The sequence below is a fragment of the Apteryx mantelli genome, chromosome 6 (genome assembly GCF_036417845.1).
Source record: "Apteryx mantelli isolate bAptMan1 chromosome 6, bAptMan1.hap1, whole genome shotgun sequence".
Classification (NCBI taxonomy): Eukaryota; Metazoa; Chordata; class Aves; order Apterygiformes; family Apterygidae; genus Apteryx; species Apteryx mantelli.
Window position 1 is genome coordinate 42,467,881 of NC_089983.1, and position 27,758 is coordinate 42,495,638.

Genomic DNA, 27,758 nt, shown 5'->3' on the forward strand with positions numbered 1-27,758 from the left:
ACTTCCAGACTCCATGCCATACATCTCTCCAGGGAACCAGGATATGGAAGCAAAAGAAACCCTGTCTCCCACAGGAATGGCAGGACCTACTTGAAATCCGGAGTCTGGAGCGTTCCCTCTTGGTATTGAATAGAGAATAGTGTGTTCCTGAACACTTCCACAGGCACAGAAGGACATTGCTCAGCTAGCTGCAGTGCAGGTATCACTAGTGGGTTCCATCAACATTAGTTGCCTTTCCACTTAGAAAATATACTAACTGAGCAACCAGGTAGTCTTTATGTAATGGGAGAAAAAAAAACCCAAACAATATTTGTCCTGTAGAACAAATCAGGAAGACAAATGCCTTCATACTTAGATTTCCTCTATAGCCAGAGAGTTCGTCTTCTAGTATCAGCACTACAAGTGATGAAACTGCCATGAACTAACAGAGCTTCCAAACACGTTTCAGTTTTTATCAGATAACAAGAACAGCCTACTGCTCTCCACATTACTCAGCTGGTTTAGATGGTGACTGCTGTTCTTCTGCTGCCTCTGTTTTTATCACTGCGCTGCTAATGATGGTGCAGTACAGATTCCATTTTTTTTGCAGTCCAACTTATTTATAGAAATGCTGTATTACTAACAAACTCTTTGGTACTACTGCTTGTTATAGTGGTTCTCAGCAACATGAAAAAAAGGATGATGTTCAAATAATAATAATAAAGTCTTTTAAGTTATATAGATGATATAGTTTTTGGCATTGTCCAGTTGCCCATGCTCTAATGATATGGAAATGCAATAAAGAAACAGGCTTAAAAGTAGAAAGAGTCTTACTATGATATGACATTAACTGTAAGATTGTAGGAGCAGATTAAAAGATACATAGTATTTGGCCTTTCCTTTAAGTTATACAAACATGCTTGTTGAGGTTCCATGACACCACTCATGGAGCCCAAGTACAAAAGTTGGATGCTACAGATCAAATTCTCCCACATAAAGGCAGAATATCTAAATCATTTTTGAACACCTACATAAACACCATGATTTTCACGGGCTCCAAATATGTGAATCTGTCAGAGACATCAGCAAAAGCTGCAGATTTTTAGCACCTTTGAAAACCAGGCAGCTAAAGTGTCTAGATATGAATTTAGGTACCGCCATTAGGAATTGAAGCTTGAAAACATTGGCCTATATTTTTCCTGATTAGGGCCTACAAGTAGGACAGCGCAGGCAGGCTACGCAGGACGAGGTAATTCTTGCAGCAGTGCTGATGAACCGTATGCTTATCCAGCTCCGTTAACCAGTTCCAGGCGCTGTCTGCAGAGCTCCTGCATTTCAAGTCCACTCTGTGTTTCAGTACAAGTTACCTGTAAGTTGCCCAACTTGGTAACTTTGCTGTGGATACAGCGTCTTGGTGAAGTTTAGACACTTCTGTTGTAAGAAATACTGTGCACCATTACTGCGTGGTAAATATTTTAATTTTAAAATACTCAGCAATGCAATTTATTCATATTTAATTTCTTCATTCCCACCCACTTCTAATTTATCCTTCATCCACCCAAATCCATTTGAGGCCTTGTTTTACAGTATGCTTTACGTGTATTCAGTTTACAGACAGGATGTGTGCATATGTAACAGGATGTCAGAAAAATCACTTTTAAATGTTTGACTGGCAATTATTTAGATAATTCTTCAAATAATCACTTGGGGTTTTATTTACTGAGAATGACACAAGAGTAGTTAAGGGAAATTCTTAAGGCTACAGCTCTTTGTCATATCCAGAAGTTTCAGTGACCTCTATTACTGATCAGGCAAAGACTGGAGCAATCCCGAGCAGGAGGCAATAATGGGAGCGGAGGTGCCAGGATGCGTCTCAGTGATGAGTGGAGGGGAGCTCAGCCTCAGAGGGCTCTCATACGCGCCACGAAAACTTGCGTCACTCTTCTTAGCTTTTGTGAAGGGTTATTGAAGACGTTTAAATTACATGGCTAAATCTCATGAACTTCCCAAATGATGTGTCACTTATTGCTATGAAGTCTGCTAAATCTCATGTTTGTTTCTCCTACCAAATACAAACATTGCTTTCCATTAAAATAATATGGATGTAGCATAGGGACTGGAATTCTTGTAGCAAGGACTAAAAATATGGTAAGAAATGAAACGTTTCACTTTGGGATTTACTATAAATTAGAGTGTTTGGATTCACAAAAAATATTTAACCAGTATTTTCCATCAGGATGTAGACAATCTGGTGGTCATATTGCATAAAATCCAATATAACTTTTCATTTAAATAACATTTAAATTTAATAAATAAATTTAAATTGGGGAGATGAAAATAGCTGGTGGAACAAACCATAAACAACTTCAAATTATTTTAATATGATTTTTGCAGATATTTGACATAAACTTTGCTTTCTTTTTTATATGTTGATCAGGATAGCATCTCCTGCGTACATATAAAAAGAAAAAGCATGCCCTTAAAAAAAAGAAATCATTTACTAGTACATTTTCAATGTACTGCCACAGTTCCCACCAGCATCAACTGTGTAACTTATTCCTCATGTATTCTGCCGAGAACATAACTCTCATATTAAAAGATCCATCATTTCCTACCCCTCCCTTCATGACGTTTGAGTGTGTTATGCAAAAACATATCACCATTATAGATGAAGGCGGCAAGTTTCAGCTGGAAAAACAATTCACAAAAATATTACATCATTTTTCATCTCATTTAACTCTGCTAATCAGATGCTCCTCTTGGAGTCAAAATATTTTCCAGCTTCAGAAAACAAAGAGCTATTGAATACCCCTCTGCCCTACTGCTCTTATCTTGATTGAGTCAATCCAGTGTTTATTGTATTCAATTTATTTTTTATCTTTTTCTTTTATTACTAATATCCTTTCCACTATTACAACAATTACATTATCTTACAAGCTCACTAATATTTTTCATTTGTTGCTGTTAATGTGCCCCAAATTCCATTTTGGCCTACAGTATTATTATGATATTTCAATTCAGCACAGAGGGAAATGAAACCCAAAGCTTCATTTCCAAAGATGGAGGACTGAAGAGTGTCTGGTTACAAATGGCAGAAGCATTAGTGCACTTTGGGCCATGCTGCAAATCACAGTAGCTCCATCTGTCAAACCTGTGAAAAACAGCTCAGAACATTTTTCACTCAGGGATATCAGCTAGCAAATGCTACTTTTATTCAGTATGTACTTTTGGTTCTTATTAGACTAAAGGATCTACCTACTTATGCCTAGCAGCCACAGTATCTATTAAATCCTTACATAATCTCCAGTTATTTAGGCAAATAACGGAAGGTAAATTTATAGTGCTCAGGACGCACCTGCGAGGCACAGTGCGGCGTGATGCAAGGATCTGTGTGAGCAAGCTGGCGGCAGGGGGACCAAAAGCAGCGTGGTCCTACCAACCCTGCTGAGAAACGGCCTGGAGTAACCGGGTCACGAGGAGCCAGGCCGAGACTGCAGCCGCGCGGGCTCTCCGCAACCCCCCGCGCACCGCTCTGCTCGCTCGGGGCGCTCGTACACCAACAGCCTTGGCCCCTGCCCTGGGACTCCAGCGAAGGAGCTGCAGGACCTCCTGCGGCTCCCGGGCCAGGATGCAAGGTGCTTAGGTAACTGCTCCGCTCTGAAAGCCTGGGTAATATTAATATTATCCCTGGGTAATATTAAAATATTTGCCGAGAGCATCCAGTGATCAAGTTTTTCCCTTCCCCAAGGGCAAAGTTCTTCAGTCCCTACAGGGATCCTCACAAATCCCTACAACAGGGTTACATGCAGTAAAGGCAGCACCCGAGCTGCGGTCCCGGGACAGCTCAGCGCGCTGCCTCAATTCAGACGAGCCCACACACCTGCATCTGGCAGTTGGCAAAACACACGGGCACACTTCATTCAGCGCCGTGAGTAATGTGGGGATTTAGCGTTGCATGACACTACGCCATAGGCACCGGCACGGCACCTACACGCTACGGATGCTCCTTCAGTCCTTAACTTTCCTGCTGTAGCTGCAGCTTCTCACTTCCTCCGCCTCTTCTCTCAGACTCGCATCCAAACCATTCACTCGCTAGCCTTGCAGGACTGTTTCACACCATGTGTTTTAAATGCCACCCAGCCTACTGTACCATGCCAAACTCTTCACGTCCCTCACCAATATCCAAATACTCTTTTAAAACCCTGTGATAAAAGACGTTTGAGTTTAAATGTTGCCACCTACCCATTCCCATAAATACCCCAGATTAATATAAAATAGAGAGAACCTTTATGCCAGCTGGTGGGCTAGCCAAAATGGGATTTGGTGGCACCGTACTAAAATTACAGAGTCCTTCAGTGTTAGAAACAGAACTGCATCAGCTGAAGATTAAAACTTCAAGTTTTCACGTTTTTCTAGGGTATGTGTTTCCTATGAAGACCCCTAGCAAAACATTTTAAACTTTTTTTTTTTTAATTGGTCGACTGTGTTTTACAAACAGCCTTTTGCCTTGTCAGAACCTTTTAAAAGCTTAATAAAGTTACAGCAAATGTTGTCGCCTTTGTTGCTGCACCACTCTCCATTGCGTGTTTTTTTCTAAAACTCTCAGCAGTGTAAGAAACCTCAGTTGCATCACCTAGAAGGGATAGGGAGAGAAATGAGTCTCTCTGTAACTGTGACTTTTTATTGTTGCCAAGCTAGTACCTCAGGCTAACTGTAAGAATGTTCTTCCACACTATACAACATTTCTTTTAAATGATACACATCAAGTGAGACTTTGGTCCCAGGAGACTGCCTGGCAGTCTTCAAATTGCTTGTTTTGCGATCTCTTCACTTTACTTTTTTGGAGGCAACTTTGATGGCAAGATACTGGAAAAAATAAGGTCTGATGAGGAATATAAGACTGTAGCAGATCTCAGAATGGGAACTTACCCTGTGGAGGGGAAAAAAGCATGTAGAGACATGGGATTTGTTGATGTCTGGAAACATCCTAGCCTATTCCTAATTTAGTATTTCCCCACACTCACTTGAATCAGACTTGAGGCTAGAAAAAATATTTTTAATTCTGTAATACTCCCACGGGTGGTATGGTAAAATCTGTTTTCTTATCAGATCATGCTCCTGTGGTTTTTGTCACTTAAGTTGTCAAATACTCCTATGAGGGTCCCCTGACAATAGATCTTACATCAACTTGGGTAATTACTCGGAGAGTCTTTGCTTTGACGGAACAAGCATTGCATCATTCATCTCAGGATCGGAAACCTTTGATTAAAGAGAAAGGAAGTCTCAGATCCCCAAGCCTGTCAGTGGGTAAATACTATTAAGACAATTTAAATAAATGGAAGCACATGCAGCTTGAGACCCCCATATATAGCATGATCTCAGGGGGCTCTGGTGCAGGCGGTTGGCTACTTCAGCCCAGCACCAGCTCCCGTGAGCGCGTGCCCAGGCCCAAGCGGTCAGTCTGCAAGGCTTTACACTGCAGCAGCGCACAGGACTTCGGACCGGGGTCGGAATTTGAGCCAATTTGAGGGCTGCGCTCAGAATCGTGCTGCTTTTCTCCAGGTGAGGTAGTTTACTCCGCTTTCAGACGGGAGATGCTGAGCCCTAAATGGGCACACCAGTCTACTGTGCGGTTTATCTCCCGTCTGTGAAGCTGCCCTTCTCAAAACTGCTCTTGGATCTTCTATACCCGCCCTGGGCTAATATGATCGCAGTTTTGAAGATCAAATAAATGTCATTCTCAGTGACAGGGAGGATGAAAGGATATCTGATCCTGACTGAATTAGAATCTGTGTTTCTAGGTATGCCTTGCCTAATGTTTACATCAATAAACCATCTCCCCAAACCTATGCAATGATTTGATACACCAATTCCTTACATGAAAGAAAAGTATTTATCTTAAAACACAATAGCCGGGTGAATGACTGCAGACTTATTCTCTATCTACAAATTGCACAATGGCAGCACCTTTCTCAACCTCTTTGTCTCATCAGGTCTAGGAAATAACACAGAACCGATTCCCTTCTCCCCTGATCATCTTCCTCTGTCCTAAGTTTGAGTAGGCAAATAACAAGCAGGAGCTGAGGTTTCTGTGTTGGATACCTAGTATCTGAATTATACATCCAGTGCACAGAGATCCATAATCAGTTAATTACTGGATTTGATCCAGCCCATCTAAATGCTTTCTCTTACTGGCAAGGCACCCCCTTTACCTTCTATTCATTTCTAGCACAATAATTTGTAAAAGTTGCTTCAAATTCCACATTTGCAGGAGCACACACACTGCACAAAACAAGGTTAACACCGAGGTCTTCTAGGGCATTAGCTGCTTTGTTTTTTCATGATCAGCACAGAACGTATATGAGCTAGATGTCGTTGTCCCTGATTTACAGACAGAGACACTGAGGTCCTGAGGTGAAGCAACTAGCTGAACATCACCCAGTGCTGCACCGGCTGCAGCACTGGCTAACTGGACTCTTGTTAATATAGCAGTATCATCAAGGTAATATTCACCTCTCACCTCCAGAGCACTGCGCTAGCTGCTTTTCACCAGCTCCCTACACAGGCAAGCTTGGGGCACGGTTTATCTTGCTAACCTCAGGTTGGAAGTTTGGTCCCCAGTGCAAGCTGGCTGTGTAGGCTCCCTAGGCTCTGCGGTCAAGGCTGGGAAACAAGCAGTTTCACGGCTCAACACCTCCTTCCTGCTTTAAATTCTTAGGATGCAGCTTATTCCCAGCTGACAATAGGACCCACATCATTATCTTAGGCCTTTTCGCGTGAGATAAGCAGAATCCCTCCCTAAGCGTATCTGATACGTGGAAAAACGTAGCGCTCTCTGAAAGCACAGTGTACACTGTCTCCCTGAAACAAATTTAGAGAGGCAAGTCTCTTCTAAGAGCTCCATGTAAGAGCTCAAATGGTTAACACAGAACCAGGCACCTTCCGAAAGCAATTCAGAGAACCCAAAGCAAACACCTAAGCTTTGCTGGCATGTTCTCCCAGAGCCGCCTGAACAGGTGGATAGCGAAAAGTGCCCAGCACACATACAGCTGACTCATAGCCTAGCTCACCGCTTACTGATCTCCGCAGGAGGCGAGCCAAAGCAGCGGCTCGTGCCCTCCTTGGTTTGCCCTTTACTCTGGCCCAGCGCAGCCGGCAGAGGTGTCTGGGCTGCATGCTCACCTGCGCTTTAACTACCGCTGCAGTTCTGCAGTGCTGGAACATCCTGCACGATATTGGTGTAACGCTCTGCGATATTCCAGCACAGCAAGTGTCGCGCACTTACCAGTCATTCCCATCCCTGTTACCAGCCCTTCTGTGGATATTCCACTGCGTTAATATGATACATTAGCAGGCTTGGGAGCACAACGAGACACGCATAAAGCATTAGCTCCCAATCAGCTCGCTCGGCTGTAAAAAAACCCTGAGTTTATCCGGGAATCTCGCCATATTAGTCCCATTTGTAAGTGCAGCCAAAACAGCAGCAACTTCCCTAATTTTTCCTTTTCCTGTATTTGCCAGCAAACTCCAAAATTTACTTGAACTGCAAGACATGGTATTTTGAGCATTGTATCTCCTTCATGAATCATCTGTACAACGCACACAGACTCTGCTGCGTTGAATAAGACATGCACATTGCACATATAAGCCTCTTCAGTTAATTGAGCCCTGTAGTTAAATTGCCGATGTCGTTAACACTGTAATTGTGAGAGAAAGGTCAGATTTCTCATGTGTATCATTGTAACTGAGGGGAAACAACAGGATTTAGAAACTTGTGGTGGGTACCAGCCCCTTCCTTGAAGGATCTTTCTTTTTAAAGTGTTCATCAAGTCGTGCCTTGAAATAAGAAAGCCTTGATGGTGATTCAAATGGAATAATAGATATGGATAAAAGGAAGGACAAAGGGCTGTATTACAAAAAAAAAAAAAATGTGGTGGTTGGATAAGGTTAGAGAAGAAAACACATTTTTCAGGATGCTTTAGGATCACAAGGATGATTAAGTAATAAAATCTTTAACTGACTCAGTTGCTTCTCCATGGGAACAAAAGAAGACAACAAAGTCTTGCATCACTTCTCATTTAATCATAAAATATGTTAATAAATAATGTGCTTGGGTAATAGAAATTTATCTTGTTTTCTGAATTCTTAAAAGAAAAAACAAATCACTGGGTTTTTAAAGTCTAAACAGCAAATTAATTAACACGTGAAATTATTTTTCATTGTGAGAATACAGTAGCGACCATGATGCCCACAAACTGCTCAGGGCTCTACCAGTTATTGCTACAAGCCAGAGGAGCAGCTGTCTCCTGTTGGCCTCACTGAAATCTCACTGCATAGGTGTCTTGCCCATGGGGCAGCTGCAGTGGGCTTTGGATCAGGTGCTGCAGATGTTTTAGGAAATCAGAGAAGTTACTGTTTAACTAAAATTAATTTAATTGATACATATAAAAATAACTGTGTTTCTAGTTTTGGAAATCCTCTATGAGAACAATACACCATTTCCATTAATTTAAATCAAAGTTTTGTATCCATGATTCAACGCGCTTTATTCCTTTCTTTGAAACTGTGATTTGTTTTTCTTGTCCAAAGCACTGCGGTTTACAAAAGTATGACATTATTTCAGAATATGTTTCCCAAGTCAACATCAATGTATCATCAAATTTGTTCTTAGTGCCCAGAGAGTTTAGCCAGGACGCTGTTCGAGGCTTGGCACGTAAAGAACCGGGAACAATAACTATTTGCCTTTCAACGCCTCGAAGCCTTTCTTGATCGCCAGCCTGTCCATCCAGCGTGCCTTTATAACAGCCATTGCCCACGGACTGTTTTCTCTTCCGAACTCCTTCCGCGCAGCACTTTTTTGCTGATAAAACTTGCTGTTGTGTGTATGCTTTGGGCGTAACCGTGGTGGGTACGTTCAGGGAGAGGGAGACAACTCGAATGACAGTAAGTCCGGGTTAGCCGAGCTTCCTGCCAGAGCGGCTCATTAGAGCACCCAGTCTGAAACCACTCTCTTACTGGTGCCGTACAGTCCAACTTAATTGGGCTAGGGCACTGATACAGCACACTGCTTTTTTGACAAGCAGAGGAAACTCATTCTGTCCATCATGACACTTGCTTTTTTTTTTTTAAAGGCTTCACACACACCATTTGGGAATTCAATTCTAAGCACGTAGCATTTTCTTTTTCAAATGCCAAATATTATGCATGAAAACTGCTTTTTTTTCCCCTCAAAATTTGTCCGTTTTTTCAGAGTTGCTGGCGGTACGTTTCTGATGTCCTCCCCTTTTTTGTGTGTAATGTTGCAGATCACACAGTTCTAATTTAAACAGACTGTGGATCTTCTTGGGTTGGACAAATTACAGCTGAGAAAAATTTGCTGTGCTGGTTCAAACAAGGAGTTTGTGGCAACCTGCTTTTCATGGTCACTGCTCCTCATTTGTCATTCTGAAAAGTTTAATACTAATAGGCAAATCTCTAGTGCTTTATTGAGCTTTCGCTCTTCACCAAGAGGCAATACTGTTTTGAGAGCTATTTCAAATCCTCAAAAAGTAATCTCAAAAGCCCCCCAACATAATGCATGACAAATGCCAGTGCTGAGTTATACCTGTTGTCTTCTAGTTTAATGATGGATTTTTACACACACCCTAAGGCTATTTTAATGAGTTTTGTTTACGTTCTGGTGCTGATTGGGCACACTGCAAAGATCTGTCACGTATAAGAAATGCACTAGAAGGATGAATTAAAAACAAATGCAATTCTGAGCCACCTCTCTACAGTGAAATCAAATCTAACTGCTGTGTTAATAGCAAAAGACCTTGGCCTTGAGAAGGCAGAACTGCAATATATATACATATTACTATATATACGTGTGTGTGTGTGTGTGTGTGCACGTGTGTGTGTATATATATAAATTCATCTTGTCAGCATAATTGAGCTGTGGCTTTCTAAATGTACAAGATTAGGAATTAAGTGGATGCTGAGGTTATTTCCTCTCATCAGTCCTTTTTAATACTGTTCTGCTACCCTTTTCTCCCTGTTCTTCTTCCCAACTACGAAGCCAGATTCTTTACATTTTGTTCTTTCTAATACAACTCAAACATATTCAAATTGAATCATAGTCTGGGTACTAGTGAAGTCTGGTTGATTGGGAAATGAGGCGGATACATTTCAGGATTTTTCTTTTGAAGTTTGTGAGTCAATTGAATACGCAGTTAAGCGGGGCTTTCGTGCCAGTGGAGCTGCAATAAACAGGGGCATTGCCAGTTTGCTGCACACATTCCTTCTGCACATTTGGCCCAGATTCCCGAAAGCTGGAAGGCTCTAGCTTTGGTGCAGTGTTTGATCACCTCTGAGTTACACTGCACAGGGGTTTTCTGAAGTTGAAGCCTGGGGTCTGGGAAGAGATAAAAATTCTTTTTCGCTTATGAACTATACCAGGGTGCTGCAAACAGCAGCTCATTCATTATTTTCTGCTACAACCCCTTTCTATACTGTAACATATCCCCAAAGTGCTCAGTACTATGCAGTGAAGTAAAAGAGTTTATATTCAATAGAAACAGATTTAACATACAGACAAAATGATTACAGTGGATCATGGCTGGGTGGCTCTATTTTCAAGCAAATAGGCTTGTTGGAGCAAAGGAGAGAAAAAGTGAGAAGGAACTGTGAGAACGAGAGGGGAAGGCATGAGAAAAGAGGACGAAAGGAAAAGAGCAAGTTGAGGGGTGGCTTTTCAACAGTGTTGGGATTACATGATGCCAGCTTCGACATTTAAAGGAACAGAAATAGCAAGTGGATTCCCATGAAATAGGGGGAGAAAAATTTGTTTGTTTAGCATCAAGATCCACAGATGAGATCAGGACTGATCTGGATGAAAATTATGTTTAAAACCCTCAAATCAGCAGCTCCAGACCCAACATGGAGCATATTTCAGCAGAGTCCAGAAAACAGCTGACTTCCAGAGCACAATTTCATTTGAATTTTCAGGAATACTACTTCAGGTGCTTTAGCCTCTTACTGCATGTGGTGCTATACGTGTTAGCTGTCTGTATGTGAAAGAGCAGCCACACAGTTAAATTCTGTGTTTTCTTGCTAGCCTAAATTTCAACTCCTCTCTTACGTTACAGTGCTAGCGCTAGCCTGTCTTCACTTGTTAATTTTGGAAGTCTTATTCTACGACAGAGGAGTATCAGAATGTAACGTTCTGTTTGAAAAATATTTAGTTCTTTACTCTTCTGCAGGTCATACTGTTTTTTCAGGTCTTCCTGGTTTCAGTAATCAATCAACACGCTGAGTAAAAAAAAAGAGGTAAATAAAAATAATCATGAAGTAAATGAGAAGCAACGTCATAAAAATCACAGTGACTCACATGGGGGCTCTCCTTGCCCTTGCTGTCTTTACTGGACGCTCCACTCAGCTGCTCAATTAGACTGTAATGTGCTAATTGTTCAGGTCCCTCCTCTCCAAAATGGCCATAGAGACTATGCTGGTATAAATCCAAGATTGACATTGGGTTCCCCAGAAAAGACTTTCTCTGATTTTGTTTTTCTTGCTCAGCTGTAAGAGATATTAAAAATAATATCATCATGTAATTGTACCATTTTTAAAATGTATTTCAAGCGTTTGAAAGCATCTGGAATTTAATAGTAATAAAGGCATTAAAATACTAGCTCCTAACTCTCCAATCAATACAGGTACAGGTTCATACTTCACATTCAAGGTGATGGAGATGGTATGAGACAGACAGAATTAATTTACTTTCTTTTGGAACTATAGATGAGATGGTTAATTTGGGAGGCTCTTTATTTATTTGCTGTAAGTTTTCGCTCTTCTCTCTTAATAGCCTTACCTGGCAGATGTGCTAAATTCCTTTAGCATGTCTTTTGGTTTGTCTATTTTTGAAAATTCTTTCCTTTTCACTACATTTTTAGATAATGAAAACAAAAGTGTAAAATATGCATGAGCAAGATAAGAAACAGGCACTATGCAATTGTTATAGATCCTACTGGAATTCAAAAAAATTAGGAGTAAAAACTCAGTTTCCAAAGACCAAGGCTCAAAACTCATACTGAAGATCAAAACAAAACCAAAGAAATTTTCTGCAACTTCATGAACGAGCACAAGGGAGAGACACTTAGATGATCATTTGCTTCTTTCCTCACTCTTTGTGTTACGCAAACTTCAACTCTACCCTCTAACTCATAGCACTAGAAGAGCTCCTGCCTCCAGTGCCTCCAACAGAACTGCATCGGGATAAAACCCTCATGAAATTGGAATCAAAATATTCTCATGGTTGAACCAGAAGAACCTGGAATATTTGGGTTATTCCCCACCATTCTACTGACTTTCTTTGTAACACTGGGCAATGTACCGGGAGTATCTTCCAAAGCCCACTAAATCTAGGATGGTCTCATCATGGACTTTCAATAGCCTTAGCATCAGGCAGGCAGTCTCTCAGACGTTTAGCTCCCTGCTCATAAATGGAATATGAAAATCACTCTAACTTTACAAGAGTGCAACAACAGAAAGTCCATTAATGTTTCGGAGACTCATCTAACATAATGATCTATGCATGTAAAAATATTCCCTGTGCCTTGCCTAGCTGGAGCCCCTGCCTCAGCCTCCTGTGGATGTTTTGAGGTTATATCACTTGGGTGCATAAAGAAGTTGAGATCTCTGAATGCAGAATGGAATAAACTATTATTATTAATATGATGTGGGAATTGCATTTATAGAGCAAAGAGCAGAAAACCTAATCCTAAGGAGCCACCATGGCAGAAATACTTTTGCAATAATGCTTTATAATTTTCTATTTGTCTTAAACGTGAATTTAAGTATAAGAATTTAAGTATATTAATTAAGTATATATACCCAGTAGTTGGGTATTTATACTAAATAATGGTTTGCTAAATAAAGTGATGACTTCACATCATGTTTAGGTATCACTAAACTTGGAATCAGCTTTCATTTAATGCAACTGCTTACACATGATACAATCCTTTTTTGTAAATTGTGATCAATAAAGAAAGAATTGCTTATCTACCTCTAAGACAAAACACATTTCTCTTGTATTAGAGCATGATTTGTAAGAAGCATCAGAAGTGTTTATGAGCTAAGTTAAATTACTTGCAACATTTCATAAAGATTAAAAATACAAAGTTACGGGAGTAATGTAAATAAATGGTCCTAGCTTCATACCCTGTTCTCTCTGTGGTGGGATTACATAAAATGGATTATGTCTGAAAATGCCAAATGTTTAAGACAAACTCCCAGGAGACACTAAAGAGCACAGTATGTCTGTCTACAATATCTAACTGTCCATGGCAGTTTTAATGCGTTCATCACTGCGGTGTCTACTGTAGCTGCTGCTCTCTGCTAGGTCAAGCTCACTGCGGTGCAGAGGGGCAGCACAAATCCTACGAATTGCTGAAATACTGCTTAAGCTCACAGGGCTTCAGTGGTGCCGAGACCTTGCACTGGCCTTTGCACTCACCAGAATTTATCACCTGCGGGGAAGCCACCGGCTGCTTAGCAAGGATACGAGCCTCGCTCGCCTCCCCTCCCGGGGACATGCAACTGCACCAAAAGGCAGCTGGCGGCATTGCAAGCTGGTGGCCAAGAGAACACAGCAATTTCTTGGGTTGTTAAACACACAAAAAACTATTATCCCAAGAACTTCACTTACGTGCTTTCATCTACTGGAATTCGGTAAATTCCAAACGGCCATCAATTCTTGCAAAAAAGTGTGATACTTGAAAATGGCAATATATACAGGGGGCACTGACAGGGTCTTTGCTATAGCATCATAACCAATATTGCTTTGATGCAGAGGTTAGAAAACTATGGTCTTGATCGTCAGGTTATTTTAACCTGCCAATATAATTAAAAAGGAAAAAAAGGACCTATGTTTATAGTCACCTTTTAAATTTTGTAATAATGTCACAGAAGACTTTAATTGCACTGCAAGGATTTATGCATAAAACCCTAAAAGTTAAGCTAGCAAAAGCAGTGAAAGAGAGGAAAAAAGGTGTAACACACATAGAGTAAAAGGCACATAATGGAAAAACAGACTGAAGAAAGATCTGAGATTAAAAAGTGGAAATTAGGCAGAGCCAGTCCAATGAAGGACACAGTCTGCTGCAGTCGGGGTGGAGATGAGAGATGCACATTTCTTACATACAAATTTTCCATTACCTTGTTTGTTGTTCTTTGTTAACTCTACTAAGTTCTCTCCTGCAGCTCTAAAATAATTTGTTTCATAGTCTGGCTCCGTCTCAGTGTCACTGCTGCTGGCAGAGTAAGTACATACTCTCAGAGCTCTGTCCTGTACAAATAACGGCATTGCAATCATTCAGATGAGGCATATATATCAAAATAATGCAGACGATGATATTAGGAACAGAATATTTTATATTCATCATGTAGTGTAAACAGATAGTTCAAGTGCAGAAAAGTCTGCTTTACCAGTTTAACTAATCACTTATCCTTCAGTAAATAATCATCAGTCTGACATGGGGGAATAAACACATTCTTGTGGTAAATCCTCTGAGTTAGCCCGGCAGACACAGCCCAGCTTTTACAACATTTTTCACTGTAACATTGCTTTCAGATCTACCTACTTTTTCAGATAATTTCATCCACCAAGTTCAAATTTAAAACCTCTCAAGCATCAGCAATACAGTGTATTTGTAAGGTGCAAGCTGATCCCACAACACACAACGGTTTGACGCAATGCCAGCAATTCTGCAGGCAACCGGGGAGGACGGTCAGCAGACAGGACTCGTCCTTTCCATACCAACGAGCACTAAATCCTAAATTCATCCTAAATTCATGCCCCTTGTCCTGGCATTTACACTACAGTAATGGAAAACCCTGAATACCCAGCTGATTCCTCATCTCATTTCTCTTCAGGAGGTAACACTAAGGATTTTGTTCTGGGAGTAAAGAGGATGGCTGGTCCTGACAGGTTCCCACCAGGGAAGGGCTGAGGACCTGTACATCTCTGGAGCAGCAACTCAGTAGAATAAAACCCAGAAAATGGGGATGAGGGAGCTAAGGCTGATGATATTGCTCAGTTAGTGGGATTTACAGATACAAATGCCACCAAATATCTAATCCAAATTGACTATCAATAGCTCAAAACAGTGCTTAATTCTATTTTTAAGAGTGCTTTTAATTTCCCCACCTTCCCATGCTTGCCTCCACTCCTAAGTGATGGAGAACGGCAACTCCCATTCGACAGGGAGCACGTGCTTGTGCCATTTAGAGGTTCACACGCCAGCTACGCGCCCTCGCTAAGCTCCTGACTCTTAGGCGGACTAATTAACAGCATTGCAGGCTGCATTAACGTGGCTTTGGGACTGGAGGCGGTCGGTCACGACTGCCTCTGCGCGAAGACCATAACCGCTGGGACTCGGAAGTTGACGCTATCGCAGTCTGCTGAGGACGCACAGCCCGTTTGCCAGTGTCAAACGATACAGGACAAATCGTTTTCTCTCTCTGTTTCTGTCCGAAACATCCAGAACGTGGGCGATGTGAAAAAGCAACACGCCCCAATCAATAACCACATGAATAAAGCAGACATGCAAAAAAGTTAAGCAACTTAAGGTTTTTAAGCCTCTCGTAATGTAAGGCTTGTTAGCTAGCAGTCTGACAGTTTCCTTGCTGTAATGCCCACTTTCCTGAGAAGGTTTTTCTTTCTGTTTGCTAACCTGCTGACCTCGTGCTTCTCACCGGGCTTAACAGCCGGGCCTTGCTGGGTATTGATAGCTTGACAACCACCAGCGGTAGCTTTTACGCAGGTATATGCATTTGCCTATTTGTTCTTCTTGCAGTTTTCAGGAAAAGATTGAAGGACAGACGGATTAACCCAAAACACTCAGAAAAATGTAAGAAGAGTATTTTCCCTTTCACGCTGCTTCATAGCACATCTGCTCAAACACTCCTACCACGCAACCATGCAGACAAGGAAACCTGGACCCAGGGAAGAAAACAGATCTGAATCTCTAATGACAAGCAAACAGAATCAAGTTTCCTAAAGAGAAAAACTGGCTGAAGGTCTTCCATTTCCTTGTCTACACAACGCCTGTGAGGATATTGATTAAAACATGTTTGTAAAGCATGAGGACAAAGGACCTTTGGGTACTGTATTATTATTAATATATAATGAGATTGCTAATGAAGGGTGATAAAGCAAATGTAGTTATTAGATTGTTAATTACTCTTTTTCACTGTATTAGAAACATTCACAATTTCTGATTCTTTACACTACAGTACATATCTCCATTAATAGATTACACCTCTTAATTCATACCTTTGTTTTAGTAGTTTTCTTGCTGGTCCAATTTGGAAGAACCTTTCTATCTTCTACAGTTTCTTCATAAAGCTCGAAAGAGGCAGCAGTCTCAGAACTTGGTTCTTGTCCATTTTGCTTTGCAAGGTTAACCATTCCTGAATTAAGCGAGAGATTTAAATTGTGGGTCTCATTGGTATCTTAATGACAGTGTTTCAATCATAATTCAGTAAAAACCGGGGGCAAGTTGTGATACTTTTCTTATGTCAAATAATATCTTATTGTTCAAAGCAACTACTTGCTTATTAGGGTAATTTCAGCAATTTACATGGCAGAATTTGATCCAAAGCCCTTTCCATTTAACAAGCAAAGAGGAAGGCATGGTTTTAAATCCCTCTATTAGATTTAAAAAATATCTCCTTTCAAATAAACAACATTCAATAACTATTTCTAGGCACTGCAGGATCTGCTTAGCTATTTTATATTCTCAGAGAGAGAACACTCTGTTAACATAAATATAATTAGAAGCACCTTTCCAGCAGAAATTCTCAATCAGCTAGTCTTTCTACTTGCTATATTTGCACCACGTAAGATCAAAACATCAAAGAAGATGTATGGTGCATGTGAAATAAAATGATAATTGTGATTTGGATGAAAAAGTGAGGGAGAGGCAAAGAAATGAAAATCAAATGAAAATATTCTAGTAAAGAATGAGTTGACCCCACCATCTGATGTATACAGCTTCTTTTAACATCTCTTCATGACAATTTAATTAAGATACAAACCTTACAAGGCTGGTGCAGTGAATATTAGCATTAAGATCAGAACAATCTTACTGCTACTGACTTCTTATGAAGCAATTCAATGCTTGCAGTTTCTATTCAATTTGTTATAATGACAGTGTTTAATCATGGAGTCTACTCTATAGCGCACTGCTGAATTGAGGTCACACATGTGGCCATTCAAGCACATAGCATATAATCTATAACCAAGATTTCTCCTCTGAATCCTTCTTAGCTGTACCATTAATTAACAGTACATTTATTTAAAAAAATTGTAAGTAGTAAAATATCTTTTATTTAGCTTTGATTTGAAATGAGCAGGGAGTCTCAATGAAGCATACAATGTGTGTTTGCAGTCCATTATACTGTTGCAATACTGCACTGGGAATATTGCTAAATCAACTAAGTTCTAAGATGTTTAATTAGAATTCTTCTCTTATACATCTTATGAATGTATAAAATCAGTTTCTTCCCTCCCAGGCTCAATTTATACATCATCTTATTAGCAGAACACATATTTGATGGCCTTAAACTAAGCTTAAACTTGATATTTAACCTCACATGTTAATTACATGGAACCTCTCTTGGAGCTAGAGTGATAGTGATTTGTGCAAGTTAAACACAAGTTTTATAGGAGCAACAAATGCTTAGGTTGACAAAGGGCTAACAACTTTTACCTTAAAGCTAAATCCTGCCAGAAAGCACTGTTGAGAGGAAGGTTTCTTCATAGTTACTTCTCCCTTTGGAATATAAGCTGTCTGGGGGTAGAGACTATGTGTCTGCATTTATTCAGCTACTCGTAACATGGATCAGCAACCTTGATAGCAGCTGTTGCATTAATATAACACCAATAAATAAATGACATTTCATTGGGCAAAGTAAAAAGTACTTTTCCCCATTAAACCAATTACTTTTAATAAGGTTTGTACCATTTTTACCATTTGGATATGAAAAATAGTCTGTTACAAATATAAATGCTGTATGTAATGACTTCTGTTGTTATTGACGTACATATTAGGGACTCAAAAACCTTAAAAAATGCATGCAACTGCTCAGTGTGCATTAATAACGAATTGAACAGAGTTCAGTGGAACTGTTTACCAATGTAAAGTTATTTGCTGGTGTTTTGTTGGATTAGTCCTTTTATCCTTTTACTCCTTTGTCAGCTTTTGTTTTACAGTTTATGGTAAATGCACACTCTGCTGATAAATGGCAATAAGTTGTTTTATGTTTGTATATATAAATAATTTGTATAATGTAGTAAAGCAGCAAGAGTCTTGTTTGAGGTCAAGGCCTCATACTCAGTGGGACAGAATTTATGCACTGAGGCCAAATGAGTCCATAGTCTGAGTCTAGTTTCAAAAGCAAGTCCTTATGACTGTGTCTTTTTTTAATGTCACAACACGCCTGTGCTTTGTACTTTGCGGCAAAGTCTGATCCTGAATATTGCTGAACATCTGCATTCTTATGCAAGTCAAATTCCAAGGCTTGCATGGTTTTTTTCAAGTACTGTTTCTTGAGAAAAGGACTTAAGTACTTAACACATTTTTCTTCCTCAGTTACAGATAAGTATTATGCGTAACAAAAATTTCCATATGACTCAGGTCACAAACTTGTTAACCTTATGCTTTCATATCAAGAATATTTTCTGCTCTGCATTTAACATTTCTGTTATCAATTGTCATTATTACAAGAGTGCTAATCAGAACAGATGACAGGACAGAAATAATCTAAGTTTCAGTGTAATTAGCATTTTACCTGAGGAAGCTGGTTTGGGGAGGCGACTTTGAAAAGGTCGTATACCTTTGGCGGTCATGGCCGGATCCGATGTTGAGTGACTAATTACGCTTTCCGCAGCTTCCTCGCTCTTAGCGCTTGAAGGCACTTCTCGCTCAAGTGTTTTGGCTTTTACCGAAGGAGCTGAGAGCAGAACTTGCTCCGGCAGCGCAAGGGCTTCTGCGTCCACGGCGGAGTCGTGCTTGGAAACGTGCCGCCCGGCAGCCCGGGCTCCCGCGTCGGGGAGGGGGAAGGTGCCGATCCCGCTGTCCAGCGTCCTCATCTGGCAGCCGGACTCTGCGGCACAAGGAAAGCGTGTGACGGTGGGCGGCTAAGGGGCTTGCTGGCATTTAAAGACAGCGAAAGGGGCTGTGGGAAAAAAGGGCATCTTCCAGGGAAGGTTTTACGGAAAGAAAAACATGTTGCATTTCGTAAGCATGCTGTGAGCCACCACTTATATGCTTTTGGCACAAGACATCTATTTAGCTGAATACAAAGACAAACCATGTTCAGATGCAATTAAACTAACTAACAAATGGCAAGACATTGAAATTGGCCTGCTTCAGACCTCTGATGTGATAATGGATAAGAGGGGCATGTACTAGAAAGTAATCACAGCTGGAATTTTTAAATGACTTATCTTAAAGGCCCACAGAAAGTCTGGAAAAAACCTGCGTGAGGGTATTCTCCGGAGTAGCAGGAGAAATGAGAGACTGAGGAGCTTAATGCATTCCTTCCTAAATAAAACCACACTGCACAAAAGGTGGTCTTCTCCATACCTCCATACCTCTCTTTTCTTCATCGTTTCTCTTACAAGATCTTCCTCAAAAACAAGGATAGCCACAGCTATGCCTCCATTCTCCTTGTCACGCTTTGGTTCAGCCCACGCAGTCTTGGGCGAGCGTGCACTTTGCAATGCAGGGCCAGGCAGAGGCACCTGACCTATCTGGTTTTGGAAGCAGCAGGGTCACACACGGCACCCCAGCTAACTCATCCTGCTGGAGAGGTACTCTGTTGGCCACGGGCTAGAGAAAGACGCACGCGTAGATATATGCAAGTGGCTATTCCAGCGACTAGGTTGTGTCAGCACCATCTTGCCCTGTCGTCTTCTGTTCAGTCCCGCACACTTGCCTCTTCTTTGCCTAACGAGCAAACAACATTGAAAGAACCACGACAGCAGTGTCCTTTCGAAAGGGATAACCAGCAAGGAGGGAACTTCAGAACTAATGGCTGGAAAATGAGCATAATTTAGCTTAAATGTCTGGAAGCATCCCTTGATAGTGAGATGTGTCAGCCTGCGGCAGAGCCTCCCAAGAGAAGTGGAGGAAGTTCCCCTGCTTGAACAATTTAAGGCTAAACTGAATAACGGACTTGAAACTCTACTGCAGTGAACCGTTGTACTCTAGCAGGAGACGCAGAATATGACCCAATATATCTTATCCATCTCTATTCTCTATGTTCTTGAGGATTGATTTTTTTATGATATCCCCATTTGTTATTTAAGTCTGTTGTAGTTAGCAGTGCTCTGTCAAGTAATTTTCATGATCTTTTCCTCTGCAGCGTTTCTGCTGCTCTCAGAAATGTGGAAATATTTCTCTTCTATAGGTTTTGCCTGTTCTTTTTTGAAATAACATTAACATGCTCATTTTCTGCTTATAGCTTAGCCTCTATGGGCCTTATTCCATAGTAAGTAAGAAATTACTCACAGATATATTAAATGCCTATTTCTGTTTCCCGCTTCTTGTCAAAAGAGCAGCAGCTTATACTTACATGCCCTCATTAACTTATCTGACTCACTCTCAGTCTCTTAAATGTAATTTTCCTGACAACATTCTTGAGAGAAGGGAAGTATCTTCCACCCAATTTTAAAAATGAAGGGCTTAGGATCACAGGAAGATTGAAAGTCATACTGAGCACATTTACCTTAAGGGCCTAGTGAAGTTGCAAAAACATATAGGCATTTTCTTTCAAAAGGGTGACAAGTGACCCTGCAATAGGTGACTTCCTTCACCCAATTACTGTATCCCAATTGCTTCTTCCTGCTGGTAGTAAAAGGAGACCAGGTGTGGGAGCCCTGGCTAGCTGGCGACTAAATCCTCCATCACATTTTTGAGCTCATGTGCCATAATGATTACAGCAGTTGCAGAAGGTTATACAGGAAATGGGTGAAAACGAAAATTAAATTTGGATAGGCCAAGTCAAAGGGAATTACCCCAGCCACTGAACTCTCTTTTGTTGTAGTCATCCTCTCTCTAAGATATTTTTTGTTTTGTTTTCTAATAGCCAGCTGGACTTTTCCTCTGAGGATGTAACAGAGCACAGAAAAGTTAAAATGCTGGGGGTCAGGCCTTGCCATTCACTCTGCAGACAATCTACTGAAAAAAACACTTTAGCTCATGGACAAGCAGTGCTCCAACTAGTAATAACCAGTGACAGAGTCAGCAAGTAAAGAAAAATACAGAGGAAGAAAGGACTTCTGCTAGTTTTTGCTTGACCAGAAGAAAGACAACAGTGCAACACTGCTTATGTTGGAGAGACATAGCTCTGCAGCACAGACGTGAAAAGGAACACCCTGAAACAAAAAATCCGAAGTAGTGTCTGTGTGGTTAATGCAGGACCGGGGTCTGCAACCCCATTTCACTGGGATGCTGTGAATGAGTTTGCAACGCTTTTTTTTCATTTAGAGCATTCTTTAAGAAATGAAGAAGTCAGTCCTGCCTAATTACAGCAAGAAAACTGAGTAGACTCAAATCGTATGCCAAACACCAAAGCTAAGTCCTTTGCTCAAACGGGAAGATGAGCACTATTTTATCTTCTAAGGTGACGTTTCTTAAAATGATATAATCTACGTCCAAAGGATCTGTCCTGCCCACAGTTAGCTTTTGTACATCTAGCGAAGGACCATGAAAGCAACAGCATAAAATCAAGAGAAATTAACACTAAGGGCCATATTGCCAAGAAATGGTTCTTGAAAATAGTCTCCTTCTGTTCCTAAAATAATTGAGAGAGTGATGGAGGAGCACACCAAAAGTGTCACATTTAATTAAAAGGAAAAACAGTTTTAATCAATTATAGCCTTCCTTCACAGAGATTTTATCCACAATAAAGGAAATACATGCCATGTGGTAAACAGATTTTTAAAACAGCTTATTTTTAATTCTGAACCACTGCAAAAAGGGCTTGGCTTTCAAAGTGCTCCGTGCTCAGCAGCTCCCATTGTGACATTTAAAGGCAAATTTCTGGAAAATCCTGTGACTCAAATACATTCACCAGTTTTGAAAAATCTAGCCCAAATCTACAGTGTCTACAGCATTCTATACTAGATGTTAAACTTTCACCAGTAAAAGCAAGTGACTCATTCACCCCCTAAAGCTCCTTTTATATAAAACAAACAAGAAAGTATCTCCGAGAATAATTTGCATTACTGAATGAATGAACATGCAGTATTATCTTGTGTTGGTTTTAGATTTTTGCGAAGCAACTAGAAAATCAAAAAATATGCCACACATCGCTGACAGCTTTCAAACCAAACAGTTCATGGCCCATCCAATTTCTTAGGTTGCGCTGACACTTCAAATGACTGTTATCAACAGGAGCCGCACAAGATTACATAATGACAATTTGTAAATGTTAAATCTCTGATGCTGCAATGGTAATGCTCAGTAGATGAGAAATGATTCTGCAAAACGTTAAAGTCTGGGAAGAGTTATATCTGAGCTTAATTGCTTTTGCTTGGGAATTTTTCCTGGCAAACAAGCCAAATTTCTTGCCTGACTCGGTTTCGTTCTGCCCCTTTCCCACCAGGGAAGCAGGACGCTCACCCAGTGGCACTACTTCCCGCAGCGGACACAGACGGGCTCGCCGCCTGCCTTTTCACCAAACAAGCCGACTAGAGTCAGAAGTCTGAAATAGCCCCTTCCTTCTCTTGTCCCCCACTGCGGATTTGATTCCGGGCAGAAAACAAAGTCCCTCTAAACCTTGTAGTAGAACTACTTTTCTCAAAACTGAAGACAGAAATAAGGAAAGGATTTAGAGATGTTTCTTGGAGATCACAAAGCTCCTTACCGCATGGGAATCTTTTGATGACAGGATATTGTAAAAGCTGGCAAAACCCATCCTATCCATCTGTGTTGGACAACCTGATGAACACCTTTAAAGCTGAGAAGCGTCTTCTCACAATTTCCTTAGAGAAAACATCAACCACTGAGTAGAAGGAATTAACACCGAACTGAAAGTTTGACTGAACTCCCTACTCCTGAATAATTTTCAGGCTTAATATTTTCATAGGCAAGATGATCATCCAGTCCATGTCCTACCTCCACTTGGCACCATGGTAATTTGTGCAGCTGGACAGGCTTTGGTGCATACCAGCATCACCGGCGTCTTACCGGTGTTTTCTGGTATCAGTAGACCACCAACAGCAACAGTAGAACAACATGAAGTCAGAATAAAAAGGTTCTTTGAAAATTTTGCACTATTTTGAGGGTATGGGCAAGGGGAGAGTAGAAAAAGGCCATACACTCAGGCTGGGAGGCATTAGGAATTCTAAAAATGAGATCACCACTGGGGCAGATTACAACAGCAATTCCTTTTGTGGGTTTTTTATGCCTTCCTCTGAAACACAAAACTTAAAAGTTGGAAATAAACATAGCCCATTGACAGGAACTGACAACCTAAAATACGTTACAGTCTTTCAGGGCATTCTCCTGCGCATAGATCATTTATATATACACCTTAAAATACCAGCAATGGATCAATAAACCTAATTATTTGTCAGCCTTTTTGATTGCTTCTGAGACATTTGTATACAAGATACCACCTCTGGCTCAGAAACTACTTTTGTTGCAAATCATTGGAGACTGGGAGAGAAAACCCAGGGAAGCCTACCACTTACTGTATTTTTGTGTTCTTTCCCTGGCACCTGTATTGGACACTACAAGGAGAGTGACCAAGAGGAACTTTTAGGCTGACATGGTACTACACTGTTTTATGTTGTTACATAACACCCTTCTCTGTTTCTCTTTTTATATGATACCTGGGAAAGAAAAATCAATTTTTGGTAAAAAAAATAAAATAAAAGGTAGAGCAGCTACCACAAAGGGAATTGCTTCCAGTGCAACACAAAAAAATGTGGGCCCAGCCTTCCTCAGGCTAATTTCTACACTGATACTTGCAAAAAAAGGTTATTATTCAAATTGTTCAAAATGAACAATGGAGCAAAACCTCTCTCACTTTTAGATTAGGCACTCAAAAGTCTTTCTAGTGTTGGACTTCAGCAAAGCAATGTTGAGTCCTAGCACATTTCTAAGACATTTCATGGATTTCATATAATAGAAGTCAAAAAGTGGTGGTATAGCTTTTAAACGCAGCTTCTTATACATGCTTCTTCAATAATGTGAAAGGATACTTTTACCAAGGGGGATGTAATGGCACATACTATTTTAAACAAACCTTTAACTGCATAAATGGAGAGTATTTCAAAATATTTATTCAGGTAAAGTAAATAGTAAAGATTCACATTCTATTAAAGTCTCTTTATGTCGTGTCTTAAAAGGAGTTCCATAGATGCATAGTCTATCCATAAATAGCATACATATCATTCTTTACATAAGGACCCAGTTATACTTTTTAAAGTCCATATGCTCACCTACCATTATTTGGACCATCTAGTGAAAACAATTGGTTAGTTTTATTATGATACTTAAATCATCCATAAAAATCTTTACAGAAATGACAGGATCCAAAATTTTATCCATAGAACTAAAATAATAAGGCCTTGATCAGCAATTCTGCCAGGCAAGTATTTTGTCTTTAGTACGTACATAACCTCATTCAAAATGACTGAACAATTCACCCACTTCAACTTAAACACAATAAAAGGAGACAGCGCTGGACCTCAGTATACAGGGAAGGAGTCACAGTTCTGGAAAGGAAATAACTGTAGGTCCTAACATGTTATAAGGGAAGTTTTGCCCCTCTACTACCCCGTGCTGTGACGGACCGAAGGCGACCAGGTGTTGGTGCTGCCATGGAGGGGGTGAAGATTTCTAGCAGCGCTCAACAACGCCAGCAGGTCCCAGTACGGTGCACCCGCAAGGTTGCTCAAGCAAACCTATTGATGGAGACCTGATGCAATTACTGCAAACAGACATTATCTCCGACACAAACTAACAGCTTCTATTTAAAGGTACTAAAGCTACAGAAGCCTGTGCATTTACTTAGCTTTGATGGCCAATCCATCTTAACATTTAAAATAAACAGCAACAAAAAAGCCAATTGTATTTTAACTCAAAAAGATCACAGGTAGCCCTGCTTAGGAAACTTTCTTTCTGCATAATCATAGTGAAGCACAAAGAGGTATTTTCTTTCAAAGCAGCATCCCACTTCACGAAAAACATGGAATTCTCCCCTGTGCTCACCACTACAGCTGGTTGGATATCTTCCTCACATAAATTTTCAAGTTTTGGCCTAAAATACCCCATATGATTGACACATATTTCAGCTGAAGCTTTTGAATAACAACCAGAATTTTCTTCAGAAAGCAGACATTTTCAAGAAAAAAAAAAATCTGTCAAAAATAGTTCTGCATCATGAAGATGTCACTGGGAAATTTCCAACAAGCTCTTTTCAGAACTGCAGACTCACTAAAGCCTTCAGAGAAGGTTTTGAGAGGGATATAACATTAAATGGGCTTTCTGCAAGAAGTATCACTGGTAAGACAGCAAAGATGAAAGGGCATTATTCCAATCAGTAGCAGAATACACAGAAACATTCTAACAAATGATCTTTCTTTGCATTAAAAAGTTCCAAGAGTTTATATTGAAGATTAAACTGACACATGGAACAGAGGATATTTAATTGCTTCTTCTGACACACAAAGGGAGTACTATTTTTGTAGTATTTTGAAGCATGCCAAATTATTAATTAATGCACTTTCTTTTTTCATACTAATATGTCAATGTAAATAGGTCTCTGAAAATTTGCTTTATCAGTTAATACACATCTTTAAGCTGCATGTGGCACTGGCAGGGAGAACTTAAACTACAGATGGCAGAACAGATCTCTTTATTTGCACATCCTTCTCTTCATCTGCAATGCTAAAGCAACCACAAAAAAATGAATGTATTTCTGCCAAACCAATGTCAATTTTAAAGCAGATTATTCCTTCTGGGTTTACACCATCGTTTGATCCAATTAGTCAAAGATGAACGCATTCGTTGCTTTCTATCTGGGTCTGAAGCATAATCAGCATGCACAACTAAAAAACCCCTAAGGTTTATCCTAGGTAAAACTATAAAAGACAGAAGTTTTCACCGCCCTGATTCTCCCATGGGTATTGCACTAATGAAATGAAGTTATTTCTAATGTATACTAGGGAAGGGTAAATGGGAGGAGGACTGTGTAGCATATTTTCAAATGACGAATCTAAATGTGAGCTTGACCCAAATTCATGACCACTTAAATTTGGGACTAGAGTGGAGGCCTATTTATAATAACAACAACAAAAATAAAATAAATATAGACTTTACCTACCTATTCATTGTTCTGTCTACTGCTTCCTCCTAGTCAAGCTTTTTTGGCAAACACTGCTAACTTCAACAGGTCATTTGTCCCAGAGCCTGACAGTCATCGTCACGTTGTTTTCCATGACCAAAGTCTTATCTTTGACATGTATTTCCTGAGTTGAAACACATAACCACTGCCCATTTTAATTCAGATTCCCGCCTTAAAATACAATTCTACTTCTAAGTCAAAAAGTTTAATTTTCATTATTTGCGAATACTAATAATCCTGTACTCTACTTTGACAGTCTATTGATTCTTTTTGCAGTAAGTACTTCCCACGTCCCCGCAGGCTTCAAAGCCCTTCCTTGCATACTTGGTAAGACTGCTGGCAAGCTACTTGGAAAAGGGATGTTACAGACAACAAAAGTATAAATGGGTTGGAAAAGGAATTAGAATAATTCTTGAAATTTTCTATTCCATTTCTATCAGTGCCTACTAAATACAAAGGTCCACATGCAGCCTCCAGCTAGGGAAGTCCCATAACCCATGAATGCTGTAATGAGCTCTTTGTATTAGAGTTATATTTGCTTCCTAAAAATCTCCTCATTGTTTTCAGGAAACAGAATATTAGAAATAGATGCATTTTTAACCTACTAAAAAGGAAATACTGAGAATTCTAATCTATGTGAAGAGCAAATTTAAGCTCTGTGTAAAAGGTAATTAAATGCAGTCCAGCTGCAGTCTGGGTGCCAATGAGGCCAGCCCAGAAATACTTCTGGGAGGCATCCCTCTTCTTTTTTGGCTGCATGTCTCTTTGGTTTTACCTCTTCACTGGCCAAAAAGCCTTACGGATTTGCAACTACCCTTAAGAATTCCTAATAGACAAGTAAGAGCTGAGAAGAAAGAGAAGAAAGAGAAATTTTCACATCTGATGCAAGGGGTGAATCCAAGATAAGCAACAGATCTCTGCAGCAATGCAGAAAGGTGGCTATGCCAGACATTTTCCTTGTCCAGAGGTGTAATGGCAAAGCCTGAGAAAGAATAGCCTCCTCTTTCTCTTAGCACCCTGAAATGAAAAGATTGGGAGCCCATGATTACAAACCCTCCAAGGAACACGGTACTGAGGGTTGCTCATTCAAGGCAGGCACGGAGGCTTCCCTTCATTTCCTGCTCGCTAATAGAGGAGACCTATCCCAGCACGAAGAAACTGTACCTCAGAAATAGCACAGCTCATCACTTGCCTAGGTGCCAGCTGAGGGCTGCCTCAGCCGTGCCTCTTCTGGGTAACCATGGCCCTACCTCTTCCGTTATGCCTCAGGTCTTCATACGAAAACACAGAGCTCATCACACCTCCCCACTAGGCAGGGACACCATAAGGATGAAGAACCCAGGAGCCTGGCGGCAGGGATACAACCACTCTGCCAT

General features: G+C 40.4%; 1 protein-coding gene across 1 annotated transcript in view; it reads right to left on the minus strand.

Moving 5' to 3' along the window:
- Window positions 1–27,758, minus strand: part of NCKAP5 (NCK associated protein 5) — a 388,365-nt gene that overhangs the window by 15,595 nt on the left and 345,012 nt on the right. Inside the window, exons 16-19 of the mRNA XM_067299354.1 lie at window positions 18,811–19,125; window positions 16,292–16,428; window positions 14,173–14,302; window positions 11,348–11,535 (exon numbers count right to left, since the gene is read on the minus strand). Coding sequence (XP_067155455.1) covers window positions 11,348–11,535; window positions 14,173–14,302; window positions 16,292–16,428; window positions 18,811–19,125 — 770 coding nt within the window. The remainder of the gene's footprint in view (window positions 1–11,347; window positions 11,536–14,172; window positions 14,303–16,291; window positions 16,429–18,810; window positions 19,126–27,758) is intronic.